This window comes from Anomaloglossus baeobatrachus, chromosome 4 (assembly GCF_048569485.1).
Source record: "Anomaloglossus baeobatrachus isolate aAnoBae1 chromosome 4, aAnoBae1.hap1, whole genome shotgun sequence".
NCBI lineage: Eukaryota > Metazoa > Chordata > Amphibia > Anura > Aromobatidae > Anomaloglossus > Anomaloglossus baeobatrachus.
In genome coordinates, this window is record NC_134356.1 from 495,334,847 (window position 1) to 495,351,888 (window position 17,042).

Sequence of the window (17,042 nt, forward strand, 5' to 3'; positions counted from 1 at the left end):
CTTTACTTAAAATAGTACACTTGCAAAAATTTTTGCATTGCTTACAATGTTGAGAAATTTTCGACCAATTATGTTGGTCTCATGTTGGACATTTACATAGACATAATAATTGCAAACTTTGTTTTGAGAATATAAGAACTCATCTACCTATCAAATTGTTTGGGTACAAATGTGTTCATAACAAATTAAACATATCCATGGCATAAAACATATATGTCATCCGGCACAAAATATAATCACACATGCCTTTTTTTTTATTTTTAAGACTCCGAGCTTAAACATTTTTTGCAAACCATATTTTTTTTTTTTGGGCCATTCATCATATTTGTTGGTTGAATGTAAAGATTAACAAAAATGTGTATCATAAGTCTACAAGATCTTCTAGGGAAGTAACCTGAGTGTTGCTGAGTATGTTGTTTTGGGTGGCCTCAGAAATAGTATTTTCAGGAATGGAAGCAGTTGTTTGCTGAACAACATTCCTATTACTAACTACAGTAGTGTGTGGAACAGTCTGTTGCATGCTTGTTTGGCCCAACACATTGCCTGTTGTTGAGTACACCTGTGGGTCTACATGGGTAAGTGGGTATTGTGTGTGTGTATGTTGTTGACCTTGAGGATAGTTGACTGATGTTTGTAAGTGTGGTGTAGGTAACATAGTTGAGATTGGATAATGAGGCATCATGAATGATTGTGGGTATGTTGAACCAGGAAACAAGTTAGGTAAAGCACCAATATTTGTGGGTTGAGTAAAGTAACTAGTACTTGGAGTGGGTTGTAAATTCATATAGTTTATGGGTTGCTGTGAGGTTGCACTTTGTACAGTGCTTAAGGCGCCAGTATTGGTTGAAACATACCCTTGTCTAATTGGTGTTGGGAATACCGTACTTGAAGCAATAGAAGGTTGACCAGATTGTTGTAATACTGGATTAGTGACAATTACTGTTGCCATTGTTGTTTGTGTTGAAATGGTATTTTGATTGTCTGTTGTGTTTGGGACTGTATGTTGTTGCATAATGGTACGCCAATTTTCTATGGCCTCATAAACTCTCACTGGTTCCTGTTCTGCCTGACTAGCTGAAAGTAGGGTCAGCATAGCAGCACGTACACGTTCCTGCCTATCGGATGCAATTTTGGTTAAGCTAGTAGATAAAGACCGACAAAAACGCTCGGCATCTGTTTCTGGAATTAAAGTGTTCATTATGTGAATAATGCGTGTGTCAATTATTTCCGGTAAGGATCGTATTTCCTCAGGTCTGCGGATTCTTCTTGCACGGAGAGGTTGTGGTGCAAAACGTGGAAGTACATTTGTTTGTGTTGATTGTGTTGCTGGTGTTGTTGTTTGTTGTGTTGATGTGCCTTGGTTGTTGGTTTGTGCACTCTCTGTCCCACCATCATGTGATTCAGTTGCTGCTGCTGCATCTTGTTGAATCTCTTGATTTTCACTGTCTTCTCTGCCAGGTTCTTGTTCTGATGCTGAGGTGGCTGTAGCAGAGGGACCAGCTGTTGGTTGTTCATCAGAATCGTCTAGATTATCCTCCGTTCTATATTAAATTAGATAACATATTACAATCATAACATTTATATTTTTAAAATTAACTTCAGAAAATAAATGAATTTTAAAGAAAAATTATTGTTAAAAAAAAAAATAAATAAATAAATATATAACAAAAAACTTACTGTGTTACTTCTAAGATGGGTGCTAGGAAGCTTATTTGTTCATAGTAAACATATCTGCGTTTGCGGCCTTGGCTGGATGATGATGGTATAGGGTTGTACTCCCTTCGGTACTGATCACGTGCTGAACGCCAACGCCTTTTTATGTCAACTGTTGAATTTAACAAAATATGTCACTTGCAACATTCAGCATAATTCTGCACACATTAATGATAATAATGTTTGCTAAATGTAATATACAATTTTAAATAATAAAGGTGGACAAATACATTAGAGGAAAATTCATTATTTTAGATATTCTTCACTATAAAGCATTTTTATACATTCATACATAACAAAATAATATTTCTCAGAAATTATCTTGGAAGTAATTGTGATATAGATTTTAAAAAGGTTTGTTTTTTTAATAACAAGCAAAATTTGCAAAAAAAAAGAGAAATATTATTTTATTAATTTAGGTCATGATATTGAAATGTTATTAAAAAAAATAAAAAAAAAAATTTAACCAAACATGATTAGAAATTGGGATACAAAAATTAGACTAATAAAACATGGAATTGAAATTCACATGACAGTTTTATCTGTTAATTAATTAACTTCATGAAGAATTCAAAATCATATTACTAATTAAAGATTACTTTGAATTTTTGAACTTTAGAAATGTTAGGTAACCTTTTTTAAAATTTAACATTAACTCAATAAATAGATTAATACATATAACAATTCTTCACAAAGTTAATTTTAATAAAAAACAACATTACAATAACAAAACATTCACAGTTTGCAATTATAAAAAAAAAAAAATATATATATTCAAAAAAAACCTCTATAAAAATAATATAACAACTTACCATATTTAGCACGCTTTGAAGGCGAACATCTATCCCATGCATTATTGGGGTATACTTCCTCAGCAACTTGAAGCCAATGGCGGTCAACTGTCAGTCTGTCATGGTAACCATCAACACGTGTATCCCATAAAGGTGGGTGAGTCTCGACAGCTGATATCAGTTTCTCCGTGTCCACCCGTGGAGCCATTATTATATTTGGAAGCAGAAATTGTGCTCAAAAAAGTTCTTTCACTACACAGAAATACAACTGCTTGCTTGCTCACTCCTTCTGCAAATGCAAAGTAAGTTTTGAGCAAAAAAAATATGTTAGCTACGCCACCTGAAAGTATTTGAAATTGTAACAACTTTGAATTTTAAAACACGGACACGGACCACACGGATAGCATACGGAGGCCATCCATATCACGTACGTGCAAACACGGACCCATAGGATTTAATGGATCCGTGAGGACGTTATGCCGGGGGAAAACGGACATGTCAGCGCTTTTTCGGCACGGTCAAACGTAGGCACGGAACGGACACACGCTCCGTGCCAAAACACTGACGTGAGGCTATTTATATTAAAAGGAATGTGTCAACATAAGCACGTGTCTCCGGTACGTGTAAAAAATGCCAAACACGTACCGGAGGCACGGATGTGTGGCGCTAGCCTTAATATGGGAAGGCTCCAAAACAAAGTAACTGTGGTGGACTATAATAATTGCTAGGTGCTGCTGGTATACTTGTACAAAAGTACAGACAAGACCTACGGGATCCATTACTGATTCATTTTCATGAATGTGAGCTTACCCATGTTGGCTGTAGACAGGCGGGTGTGCCTGTCTGTGATCATACCCCCAGTCTTGCTAAACACATGTTTCCGACAATACACTTGTTGTAGTGAAGACTAGCACCTCAAAGGCATAAAGTGCAAGCTCAGGCCATGTTTCCAAATTGGACATACAGAAATTAAATGAGGCAGACCCATTATTCAGTACAAAAAGACATGTATACACATACCCCTCCATCATGTTGTTGAAATGCTATCTCTTGTTAATACGGACCATATCAAATAATAGTTCTGGATGTTGTGGTATGCCGAGGGCATTTTTCCATATTTTGGCTAGGCTACCCCTCCGTTTTGAGGTGATGCTAGTGCCCCAGCTGCATTGAAGACTTCCTCCTATTTGTCTGTCTTGTGCTTCAATGCGCTCCTGCTGTTAGGTGGGAATGCCATCAGTAGTGTGTCTACCAGCATGCGCTTGTATTCCTACATTTTCTGATCACACTCCAGTGACGGAATTAGGGAAAGCACATTGTCCTTGTAGGGGGATCCAACATGGTGAACACCCAGTGATCAGCACTGGAAGCACAGTAGCATGTATTCGCTCATGTGCACGTGTCGCGGGTGGGGAGGATGCCGCTGCACTGTGCTCGCTAACGCTCGGGTCCGGCGCTGCTGCGATGGCTGCTCGGTGGCTCGAGAGGTGGGCCGGATCCGGGCACTCCTCGCCCGTGAGTGAAAGGGGGTAGTTTTGTTTGGGGATTTGGTCCGTGACGCCACCCACGGGTTGTGGTGAGGTTGGGCACCACCGCTGCTGGTGACGGGGATCCCAGGAGAGATGGCAGGGAGCAGCTGGGATGTTGTTTTCCCCCTCCGTGGGTAGGGCTTAGTGGTCCCGGGGCCCGGTGAGATGACGGGGAGGCAGGGTTGGCAAGGTGCAGGGTCGCCTGGACTGCGCAGCGCGGTGCCGGATGGCAGGGTTGTACTCACTCAGCCACAAATGTACGCAAAGTCTCTGGTAAACCAAACGGCTGGATGGACGGGTCCTGCAGCCGGCTGCTGTGGCTTCTCCTGGACGGTTAGTGGTGGCTGCCTTTCCCTGCACCTTTGTGTATGTTCGGTCCCGATGGATTCCCACTGGTAACCCACCGGTAACCCGCTCCCCAGCGTGTATATGTGCCAGAGGAGCCCTTTTGCCTGCAGGCTCTGGCCCTTGGAACTCTAGCTGTGGTGGTAGCTGTATTTCCTTCTGTTGGTTGGACGGTTGCGGGTCTTGGCTGTTAGGAAACACCTGGGGTTCCGGTCACTGACGGATTTGACCTCTAATGGCGACTCCAAGCCTGGTCGGGGTCCGTAGGCCCTGCCTGAGTGTGCTGGCTTCACTTCGCTCCCCGGTTCGGTACCGGCAGGCCACCGCCCGTCCCCGGTCCTACGGTTCTGCATTGATCTGCCTCTCCTGCAGACGGCCACCACCGTCTGCCAACCTTGCTCTTAGTGCCCGGGCCACACACCCGGACACGGTCAGTTTGCTCCTCTCCTACCACTTCCCTAACTGAACTCCACACTCACTGACTTCCTTCTCCCGCCTCCAGGACTGTGAACTCCTCAGTGGGTGGGGCCAACCGCCTGGCTCCACCCCACCTGGTGTGGACATCAGCCCCTGGAGGGAGGCAACAAGGATTTTGTGTCTGGCTGATGTGCCTGTCTCAGGGTGGGGTTGTATGTTGTAGTACCTGTAATGACCTGGCTAGTCCAGGGCGCCACACACGAAGCTGCCCAAAGGTAAAAACAAGCTGTCCTTGATGGGAGATGTATTGTCTGTGTCTTCTGTTTCCACACAGCCATGCTCCAGTGATGCCCGTGAACTGCTTTGGGTACCACCTTGCTGTAAACATAGTTTCTCCTTATCCTCCAAAAAATGTCCCCTGGCTGGACAGTTGTGTACCTGGCTGCTGTTGGTACAGGAACTCACCCTCCAATCCAGGTGTTGATCACTGGCCTAATAATCATGTGAATGGTCCCTGTTCCTCCTCCTCTTCCTCCTGTATCTTCTCCTCATTCATCATCACCTCAAGGAAGCATAGAAGTGTGAAAGTAATGCTGATTATGCACTTATCAGTGCTGGTAATGTTTGTAGAGTAGTCAAAGCAGCACACACGTCCTATTTGGAGGCCCACTCATTGGTCGTGAAGTGGTGTAGTTCACTTTTCTCTGCTGCTTTTCACGCAATCTATCCAGTATATGCAAGATAGTGTTCCACCTTGTAGGTACGTCGCATATGAAGCAGTGAGCGGGAAGGCAAAAAAGTTATGCTGCAACACAGAGAGGTGAGCAGCAGCAGAGTAAAATTGCTGAAAGTGCGCACAGGTGACCCACACTTTTTGCAGCAGCTCTGCCCTCTTTTAAGAATTTTTCAGGAACCTCTGCACCACCAAATTCAGCACACGCACCAGGTAAGGGATGTGCATCCAACTGGCTAGGCGCAGAGCTGCTATAAGAATTCACTCGTTATCGCACACTACCAGGCTTAAGGTTCAGCAGCACCAACTACTCATCAGTCTATTGTTCAATCCCCATCTATAGCTCTTGTGAAATGTGAGATTTCTCCCTCAAAAAGATGAGTTACAGAACAGCCTGATGTCATTTCCTCCTGGCTGTGCTGAAGTTCATCATGCAGGTGTTATGCTGATGGATGAGGAGAAGGTGAAGTAAGTGGAGTAGAAGGAGGAAGCAACACGACCAGAGAAATGTCCAACAATCGTCAGTAGTGGTAGTAGGACATGCGCCAGACTGAGCCATCACTACATTTACCCAGGAGTAAGTTAGAGAGATATAATGGTCCCTGCCTAGGTTTACTGTGACCAATGCAATGTGGGATAGAGAATGAAACAATTTTTTTAAAATGTGTCCATCTTCATCGGCTGGAATGGCAGCATTACAAATGCCAGGAGTTTCCAAAGAGAGCCATCAGGTTGAGGGATCGTGGCTGAGTAAGGGAATACTTTCTCTCTCAAATATTTGTTGGATGGACAGCTGAGCACTTCCATAAAATGGTGGGGAGATGCTCAGTGACACTGCTGATGGTGGTGCTGTCACATCCCCTCTTTGCGGGAGGCCATGTTTCTCTAGAGGGGGAGAAAAAGGGAGAGATCACAGCAGAAGAGGGAGCAGGAGATGCCACAGATCTTTTATGCTTTTTCAGGAGTGTACTATACTGCAGCTCATTCTTTGCATTCAGATGCCTTGTCATGCAGGTGGTGCTCAGGCTAATAATATTTATGCCTCGCTTCAGGTTCTGATGGCACAGCATAAAAACAACCCATGTCTTGTTGTCAGCACATTGCCTGAAAAAATGCCACACGAGGGACCTTCTTTGGTGTTCTCAGTCCATTGACACTGTGAGCCATAGCAGCTGACCAACTGAAAAGGGGCTGGCTGCTGTGCTTTTGCACCATGGTGATGCTGGTGAAACGTAACAGCCACCTATTCTCCCAAACTTTACAAGTCACTTGGATGGCCTTGACTCCATGTGGGTTCTAGGATCTCATCATCCCTTTTCATAATCTTCTACCCACTCCTCGTTGCCAGTCTATGCACTGCAGAAAGCCACAGCAGTTGGCACCTGTGTTTCATCATTATCATCAGAAAGTTGCTGTGGTGGTCCGTTGACCATCTATATTAGTCCTCCCACGTCCTTTGCCTTAAACTGAACAAGTGGGAGGGCATCAGTGCACTTAATCTCTGCCCCTTCTGGGTTTGTACCAGGTGGCTGGCTCATGCAACCCCAGCCAGAAGAGTCATCAAAAGCAGAAGTGACTGCTGTCTGACTTCAGCCTCCGACTACTTTTCTAATTTGCTAGGAAGTAAGAGCCTTTTTTAAGAGTTTCCACACATAATCTTCTTTTAAGAGTACCCCCACAGAGCTTGATGCAAAGTGACTACACAGCCTTTTGTAAGAGTATCCCCACAGAGCCTTTTTTAAGAGTACCCCCACAGAGCTTGATGCAAAGTGGCTACACAGCCTTTTTTAAGAGTATCCCCACAGAGACTGGTACAGAGTGTCCACACCAAGCCTGTTTTATTAGTATGCAGAGAGAGAAGTAAGAGGAGTAACCTAAAAGTGTCTCTTACTCGAAAAGCGACTTGTCCACCGGCCAGGACATGTAGGCCAGTCAATCACAGCCATGCCAATACTTTACATGGTTGTGATGGCTGCGAAAGTGGCCACACCATAAAAGTTCAATGAGAAGTTTGTGTTAGGATTTGAACACTGGACACTAGTTATCTGATACAAACCTCCATCATTACTGTTTAGGTTTGCTCATCACTACTTGTGAATAGTCAATACTTTTTTTCAGCATTTTCATTATTGTATAAATATATACTGTATATAAAACTAATGTTCATCATACGTGAAAAAGGTGCCTTAAAATGTTTGCTTTGCAGTGAAAAAAACTATATATCATTGGTCATATTGAATCTTAATACAGATTTAAAAGATACATAGTCTATGTAATATAGATACAGTTTCATATAAAGTTGAGCCACAACTTTTTAATTTATGAGTAGTGATTTGTAAGTAGAATTTTGCCAGACCTGCATTTGTGTGAGTAGATTTCAGACTGGCTGAAGCTTCCCCTCTTAATGCTTTATAATGCTGGGGCAATGTTTCAGTTTGACAGCTTTTTAATATTACACATACCTAAGTGTTTTAAAGCTTTCAGAATTTATCAATGTTCCATTACCATGATAAAGGTAATAATTTTCCCTTATTCAAAAATGTCTAAAATTGAATTTATTAAATATTTCTGTAAAGTTTATTATTATATTTTGGACAAAGGTAATGATTTCTTCACAGAATATCTAGGCCTCCATATACCACAAATGGAAAACATCAGTGTCAAATCGTATAATATTTACTATGATAAATTGTCCTACATTTAAATGACAAAAGTGCACATGCACATTTCTTCAGTTAAAAAAGAAAGACAAAAATATAAATTAATTTAGATAGTGTAAATAAATTAACCCTTTTCACCCTATAACGCACTGGTACATCATAGGTCATGATCTTCTCTTTGATGCGGGCTCACACGCCAAGCCCGCATCTCTCCCTGCACATCAGATGAGCTGACATGTCCTCTAACAGTGGCAGGCAGTTTGGTGTTAACCAGATAAATCGTGCTGTCAATCTCTGATAGCGGGATTTAACACACATTGGCGGCGAGCACGTCATTCCCCGCTCCAATCGGCGGCACCGTGACGTGAATTCCAGGCAATGCTGGGTTGTCATTACAGCCAGGGGTAAGCTGATGACCCCTGTCTCTGTCCTGGCAAACTTTCTTGGAAGCCTGAATGCGAGCCGGTAGCCATAGGAAGTCTTCGTTCCTGCTCTACAGAGCAGTGCTGATGCACCACTCTGTATAGCACAAGTGATCCGATGATCGCAGCTTCAAGTCCCCTAAGGGGACTAGTAAAAACAGTAAATAGTGGGAAAAATAGTTTTTAAAAATATGAAAAAAAACCCAAAAGTGCAAATCACCCCCTCTTTTGCCCTATTGAAAGTAAAACAATAAAAGAAAATAAGATAAAATACACATATTTGGTATTAGAAAAATCCAAAGACAAAGTAATATGGACATATACCCTGCTGTAACTGAATAAAAGCATAGTGCATATAAATAAACATAGGGTACTTAGTAAACACTGTTTTTGATAAAAAAAAAAGCATAAAGCCATCCCACCGCGACAAGGTGTACCCAGTCAGGATAGTACCTACACTCTCTAATATTAAAACCTTACCATGGGTCAAAATAGGCCTCAATCTGAATAGGGGGCGAGAGTAACTGGGTCCCAAAAGGACACACAGTCAGGGGATGCACAGAATGAAATGCCCAGGTCACTGAGAGGGAGGCCCACACCCTATTTGTACTGAATACAAGAGACTACATAAAAACAAAAAAGTGAGCCGGAATATGAGATGGTATACATAGAGCTTGTAAGCTCATGTTCACACTGGCTATAGCACAAGGAAAAACCAAAAACAAAAATAATATACCATATACCATGCTGTAACTGAATAAAAGCATAGTGCATATAAATAATCCCTAGTACCCTATGTTTATTTATATACATTATGCTTTTAAACGTCCATATTATTTTTGTCTTTGGTTTTTCTTTCTCCTATGGCCAGTGTGAACATGAGCTTAAAAGTTGCATGTATACCATCTCATACTCCGGCTCACTATTTTGATTTTACGTATTTGGTATTGCCACATTCAGAAATGTATGATTCATCAAAGTATAAAATAAATGAATCTGATCGTTAAATAGTATAAGAAAAAAAAATTCAAAAAGGCAAAATTACGGTTTTTTTTAGGTGGCCGCAGTAGTGCAGTAAAATGCAATAAGAGGCCATCAAAACATAGCATCTACCCAAAAATGGTATTTGAAAAATGATCAGCTCAGGGTTCCAAAAAAATAAGGCCTCATCTAGCCTCAGATTCTGAAAAATGCAAATCTTACAGGTCTCAAAACATGGAGACAAAAGCGCTTTTTTTTTTTTTTTTTTTTTTTTTTACAAATTTCTGATTTTTTTTTACACAACTTAAATAACAAGGAACTATACATCTATGGTATCTACAAACCCGTACTGACCTCAGAAATCATATTGCCAAGTCAATTTTACCACATAATAAACATAATAATTAAAAAAAACAAAATACACATTTGTGGAATTGTAGGGTTTTCTTGCCATTTCCCCACACTGGGAATTTTTGTAATATAATAATAGTAATAATAATAATAATAATAATAATAAAATAAAAAAATGTTTATTTAAAAAGTACAACTCGTCAAACAATAAGCAAACCATTATAAAGCTATGATGATGGAAAAATAAAAAATTTATGGCTCTTGGAAGAAATTTGGGGTTAAACTAACATTTTTGTGGAAAAAACATGATTTTTTTATTTTCATGGCTCAACGTTATAAAATTCTGTGAAGCACCTGTGGGATCAAGGTGCTCACCACACCGATAGATCCTTCAGGGGTCTAGTTTCCAAACTGGGGGTCACTTGTCAGGGTTTCCATTGTTTAGGCAAATCAGGAACTCTCCAAACACAACATGGTGTCTGCTAACAATTACTGCCAATTTTGCATTCAAAAAGTCAAATGACGCTCCGTCCCTTCTGAGCCCTGCTGAGCTCCCAAACAGTAGTCACATATGGGGTATTAGCATACTCAGCAGGAATTGCTCAACAAATATTGTGGTCCATTTCCTTCTGTTACCCTTAAAAAAAAAAAAAAAAGTTAAAGCAACATTTTTGTGGGAAAATGTGGTTTTTCTTTTATTCTCACGGCTCAACGTTATAACATTATAAAATTCTGTGAAACACTTTGTGCTACGAAGTGCTCACCACTAGGGATGAGCAAACCCGAACTGTCAAGTAAATGTAAATTGTAATGTCATAGTACAGAGATAATAAACATTGATGTCACCCTACTGGGATAATAAGCAATGAGTGATTTTACAATACAGGAATACACACAGTGATGTCACAGTACAGAGATAATTAACATTGATGTTACCGTACAGGGATAATAAACAATGAGTTATTTTACAATATAGGGATACATACAGTTACATAGTTACATAGTTACTTAGGTTGAAAAAAATGCCTAGGTCCATCTAGTTCAACCTTCACAGTGATGTTACAATACAGAGATAATAATCAGTCATGTAACAGCGCAGGGAAAATAAACATAGTGATATCAGGGTATAAGGATAATACACAGTGATGTCACAATACAGGAATAATACATAATGTAATTTCACAGCCCAAGGATAACAATCACAGTCCTGACACAGTACAGGAAAAAAAAACAGTAATGCCACAGTGCTGAGACAATGTGCACAGTGAAGTCACACTACAGGGATAATAATCTTAGTCATGATGGAGTAAATTGATAATATAAAGAGTAAAGTTGAGCGATGTTCGATTCGAACGGTTCGCCAATTTCATGTTCGAGTGATTTTGGGCAGTGTTCGAGTTGTTCGACAAACTCGAATGATTTGCTTAAAGTTCGGCAGTTCGAGTTACGTTGGAGAATGGTTCGATCACCAAAAGCGTGGCTTTTCACAGTAAGTATGTGCGCACGTTGCGTATCTGCATCCGTCCTGCATCCCCAGCACAATCCCTCTCTCTTTCCTATTCACCGATCACGGGCGTCTCGCTGCACGGCTGTCAGAAATCTGCGGCATCTTTTCCTCTTTTGAAAATGGCTGCCGCCTCATTATTCAATCAGGTATTCCATGCCTTCCCTGCCCACTGGCGCCCATGATTGGTTACAGTCAGACATGCCCCAATGATGAGTGACAGCTGTCTCACGGCAACCAATCACAGCCGCTGGTGGACAGGTCTATATCATGCAGTAAAATAAATAAATAAATAATTAAAAAAAAAAATGCGGTTCCCCCCAATTTTGATACCAGCCAGGATAAAGCCACACGGCTGGAGGCTGGTATTGTCAGGATGTGGAGCGCCACGTTATGGGGAGCCCACCACCCTAACACTATCACCAAGCAGCCGCCCGGAATTGCTGCATCCATTAGATGCGGCAGTCCCGGAACTCTACCCAGCTCATCCCCAATTGCCCTGGTGCGGTGACAATCGAGGTAATAACGGGGTTAATCATGACAAGTGTCTCCCCGAGACACCTTCCATGATTAACCTGTAAGTGAAAGTAAAGAAACACACACTACGAAAAATCCTTTATTTGGAATAAAAGACAAAAAAACCCCTCATTTACCTCTTTATTAGTCCCCAAACAACAATCCAGGTCCGAAGTAATCCACACGACACTGTCAGCTCTGCTACATGAAGATGCCAGGGAGCCCCGTAGAACACGAGCGCTCCGTGTGCTCTCCACGAAGCACCTGAAGTGAGGCACGCTGTTGTGGCGCCCCTGACCTGGTCAGGCACCACTGAGTACTGCACCGATGCTGGGGGCAGTACAGTACAGGTAATCCAGAAGGCTGACTGAGGTGTGATTACACAGGCGCATAGTAATCAGGTCTCCCACATCTACCTTTGATAGGGACCCCTGGGGAATCCAAGAGGGGGCGTGGCCTCCATGTCCACTCAAGGGGTGTGGTAGAGAGCCTGGTTGCTAAGTTGCGTAGGCTGGCACAGTGGGGAGGGAGTAGTGAGCCAGTTAGTGAGTGCAGCTCAGGGAGAGCAGATGCAAGAAGCAGACCCTAGAGCCTGACACAATCTGACAGCGCACGTGCAGTGGCTACCGACGGGGGAGATCGGTCACCTGGTAGTGCCACCCGAAATCCACCCAAGGCTAGAAAGAGCAGAGGGGTGGCTGAGTACGGGGACTGCCAGGGAGATACCAGGCACGCACGGGTTTACAGGTTCCCAGAGCAGGAGCCCATTGAGTTTGCCTGCTCAACCTGTAGGTGGAGGAAGTACTTGATAACCTCCACCCAACAATACAAAGTCCAGAGCCACATAGCAAAGAGAGGGCCCATAGATCACAGGAGACAAGCAGCCGGAGTGACCTGGTCCAGGCTACAAGCAAACGGGCCGAAACGAGGGGAGAATAGGCAGCAGCAACTTCCCTGGGTGACCCCAGCAGTACTACAAGTTGGGGTCACCCCAAAAACGCCAGGGTAGGAGGGCGAGTTGGTAGTCACCTTCACAAGTCAGCCTGATGGAGTGCCTGGTTTCCTCTGGTTCAACCCAGCTACGCCAGGGTACTCACCCTGCCATCAACTGTGAGTAAAAACCCTGAAAGGCTGTCTGGACTGTGCCTGAGTCATTCTGCTACTTGTGGTTCCAAACGCACTCCAACTGGACCCTGGGGCCTGCCTCACTCTCGGGAGGCCACGACACCCAGCTGCACACAACACCAGCCCCACGTGTCACCTAACTGCAGCGGCGGTCCCCTGACCGCAGTCCCGAGAGTGGCGTCACAAAAATTCAAAGAAGATAACTTACCTGTGACCAGACCATCCCACGTGGTGTCCCTGAAGGTAATGCTACACATCACCTGTGGGGCTTCACACTGTCACTGGAGACTTCACTCTGCACTGCAGAGGTCAAGATAACCAAATCTTCCTATGTTTCTCTTTAAAGGCAGTGGCTCAATGGTTAGAGCTACTGCCTAAGAAGCATTAGTTCACGAGTTCAAGTCCCAGCCGCCCCGGTAAAGAATTTAATTTATTTTAAATTATAATTATTATTTATTTATAATTATAATTTAATTTAATTATGCACTGAGGGGAGGAGCCAGACATCAGCTGTGAGCCACGGGCCAAACCTCTAAAATCGGAGCAGTTCATGGAATGAGGCTGCATTGCTCTCTCCTCTCTCTCTCTCTCTCCTCTCTCTCCTCTCTCTCTTTCTCTATCTTGTTCTCTCTCTCTCTTGTTCTCTCTTGTTCTCTCTCTCTCTCCCTTTCTTTCTCTCTCTCTCCTCTCTCTCCTCACTCTCTTCTCTCTCTTATCTCTCTCTTCCCTCCGCTCTCTCTTTCTCTCTCTTGTTCTCTCTCTTGAGCTCTCTCTTGTTTTCTCTCTCTCTTGTTTTCTCTCTCTCTCTCTCTTTCTCTTTCTCTCTCTCTCTCCTCTCTCGCTCTTCTCTCTCCTCTCTTCTCTCCTCTCTTCTCTCCTCTTCTCTCTCTCTCCCTCTCTCTTCTATTTTCTCTCTCTTTTCTCTCTCTTTTCTCTCTCCCTCTCTCCTCTTTTCTCTTTCTTTTCTCTCTCTTTTCTCTCTCTCTCAGACCTAGCGATGATCAACTGATGCAGTCATCTGATGAAATCAGCTGACACTAAAAGTCAAGCGGTGAGGCTGTTTTTTTACCACCTGGCCGGCTAAACTATCAACTGCTGCTGTCGGACAGGAGTCTGCACAGAAGTGTGTAGTTTTTGTTGTTGTTTTTTTTTGCACTGATGCATCAGCTGATTGTGTAAAAGCCGTTTATACAATCAGCTGCTGTGTCATGTGATTCAGGCCCTTGAACCTAACACATCATCTGATAGCTTTGCTTTCCAGCAAACCCATCAGATGATATTGGATCCGGATTGGACAGCGCGGGACACTTGACCCAGGATTACTGCGGAGGGGGGTTCTTTATTTCAATAAAGATGGAGTCACTAATTGTATTGTGTTTTATTTCTAATAAAAATGTTTTTCTGTGCGTTATATTTTTTTTATCTGTACTAGAAATTCATGGTGGCCATGTCTAATATTGGCGTGACATCATGAATTTTGGGCTTAGGGCCAGTTGATAATATACAGCTAGCCCTAACCCCATTATTACGCAGCGAACCACACGTCACCAGGGCAGCTGGAAGAGTTGAATACAGCGCCAGAAGATGGCGCTTCTATGAAAGCGCCATTTTCTGGGGTGGCTGCGGACTGCAATTCGCAGCAGGGGTGCCCAGAAAGCTTGGGCACCTTGTGCTGTGGATTCCAATCCCTAGCTGCCTAGTTGTACCTGGCTGGACACAGAAATTGGGCGAAGCCCACGTCTTTTTTTTTTAATTATTTCATGAAAATCATGAAATAATTAAAAAAAGGGCTTCCCTATATTTTTGGTTCCCAGCCGGGTACAAATAGGCAGCTGGGGGTTGGGGGCAGCCCGTAGCTGCCTGCTGTACCTGGCTAGCATACAAAAACATGGCAAAGCCCACATAATTTTTTGAGGGGGCAAAAAACTCCTGCATATAGTCCTGGATGGAGTATACTGAGCCTTATAGTTCTGCAGCTGTTGTCTGCTGTCTGTCTGTATGGAGGAGAGCAGACAGCTGCTGCAGAACTACAAGGCTCAGCATACTCCATCCAGGACTGTATGCAGGAGTTTTTTGCCCACCAAAAAAATGACATGGGCTTCACCATATTTTTGTATGCCCCCAATCCCCAGCTGCCTATGTGTACTTGGCTGGGAACTAAAAAAAATAGGGGAGCCCTTTTTTTAATTATTTCATTAATTTCATGAAATAATTAAAAAAAAAATCGACATGGGCTTCGCCCCATTTTTGTGTCCAGCCAGGTACAACTAGGCAGCTGGGGATTGGAATCCGCAATACAGGTTGGCCCGAGCTTTCTGGGCCCCTCTGCTACAAATTCCAGTCCGCAGCCGCCCCAGAAAATGGCGCTTTCATAGAAGCGCCATCATCTGGCGCTGTATTCAATTCTTCCAGCAGACCTGAAGCCAGGTGGCTTGCTGGGTAATAATGGGTTAATACTAGCTTTGTTTTACTAGCTAGTATTAAGCCAGAGATTCTTAATGTCAGGCAAGTTTGACCCGGCCATTAAGAATCTCCATTAAAGGGTTTAAAAAAAGACACCACACAGAGAAAAAATACTTTAATAGAAATAAATACACAGATACACTTAGAGACTCCATGTTTATTTCTCCCTCTCATCCCTCCACGATCCTGGTCGTCTGTCTTATTTCTCCTTCAACACATGCAGCTCTGCTACATCAGACAGCACTGCACCGGAGGAAGACGCTGCTGCTCCCCGTTCAGTCTAATCACTCAGTGAGTGAGCAGAAGCTGCGGGCTGTAAGCGGTGACGTCACTGCTGCCACCGTAGCAATAACAACCTGACAGGCGGGTTACTATAGCAATGGTGCTCTGATCACGTGATTCCCGGTGCCACAATTCACTAGCTGTGGCAGCCAGTCCTTGCATGTGGGCTGACTCTATAAAGAGCGCCCACATGCAGGAACGGGGAAGCCGACCATGTGCCAGAGCATCTCGCCTGTACACGGAGATGCACAAATGAGCACCGCGTACCGGAGCAATGCACTGACAGGACCTAGCATGATGTCTAGCCATGTAACCAGTCTGTAGCCAATGAGATAATACACACGTGACTAGTCACATGCTATTTTGACGTCACGGAAGATCCTATCATCAGTGCTGGTTACCGGGAGGACGCAGCGATTATCAGAAGGAAAAGCAGCGGGAGACAGAGTGCAGGACGCGTCACGGGGACCTGTAAATGTTATGGCAATGTTTATTAACTGTATGTGTACATGTATAATGTGTTTTTATGTGTTTGTGTTTGCCTGCCAATGTTTTCAATGGGGTTCGAAGGGGTTCGTTGAACGTTCGCCGAACATTCGCCGAACGGAGCCTCTGTTCGACTAACCGAACCGAACGCGAACTCTAGGGGGGTGGCTCATCTCTAATAAAGAGTAATTTTGTAGAACTGGAATAATAAACAGTGATGTAACAGTACAATGATAGTAAAACACTGTGATGTCACAGTAGAGGAAATAACATATTGATGTCACAGAACAGAGATAATATACACAGTGATGTCACAGCACAGGGATAATAGTTATAGTGTTGTCACAGGACAGATATACAGTGATACACCACAGTGATAACAAACAAATTAAAATCACATGGAAAGAAGAGTTTTGAAATTGTTACAGGCAGAAATATGTATTTTATTATACTTACCTGTTCCTTTGATGTAAGACAAGATCATGTTAGCTTTTTCTGGCTCGTGACTTCCTGCTGCATGTCTGGCAGTACCGCCTAACGGTATTATTCAGATTCTGTCCTTACCGATTTAATTTTCTGCTTGTTCTGCTCTCTGTTTTTTCTCTCTGCTTCTTCCTTCTGTTCACTCTGCTCTCTGCTCTTTCCTCTTTGCTTCCTCTTTCTACTTGATCTGCTCTCTGTTCCAACTTCTTTGTATCTTTTTCCTATTCACGCTGCTCTTTTT

General features: G+C 43.1%; 1 protein-coding gene across 1 annotated transcript; it reads right to left on the bottom strand.

Annotated features, from left to right (window-relative positions):
* Window positions 1–319: 319 nt before the first annotated feature.
* Window positions 320–16,802, bottom strand: LOC142302569 (uncharacterized). Its single transcript, XM_075343675.1, has 3 exons — window positions 16,775–16,802; window positions 1,678–1,825; window positions 320–1,541 (listed from the first exon to the last, which is right to left on the bottom strand). The coding sequence occupies exons 1-3, from the start codon at window positions 16,800–16,802 to the stop codon at window positions 362–364; spliced, it is 1,356 nt and encodes a 451-aa protein (XP_075199790.1). The 3' UTR covers window positions 320–361.
* Window positions 16,803–17,042: the final 240 nt, after the last annotated feature.

Coding starts and splice junctions, on each gene's coding strand:
- LOC142302569 (XM_075343675.1), bottom strand. CDS start 16,802: ATGATCTTGTCTTACATCAAAGGAACAG. Junction 1,826..16,774: donor GTCTTACATCAAAGGAACAG/GTAAGTATAATA, acceptor TAAATTCAACAG/TTGACATAAAAAGGCGTTGG. Junction 1,542..1,677: donor CCCATCTTAGAAGTAACACA/GTAAGTTTTTTG, acceptor AATTTAATATAG/AACGGAGGATAATCTAGACG.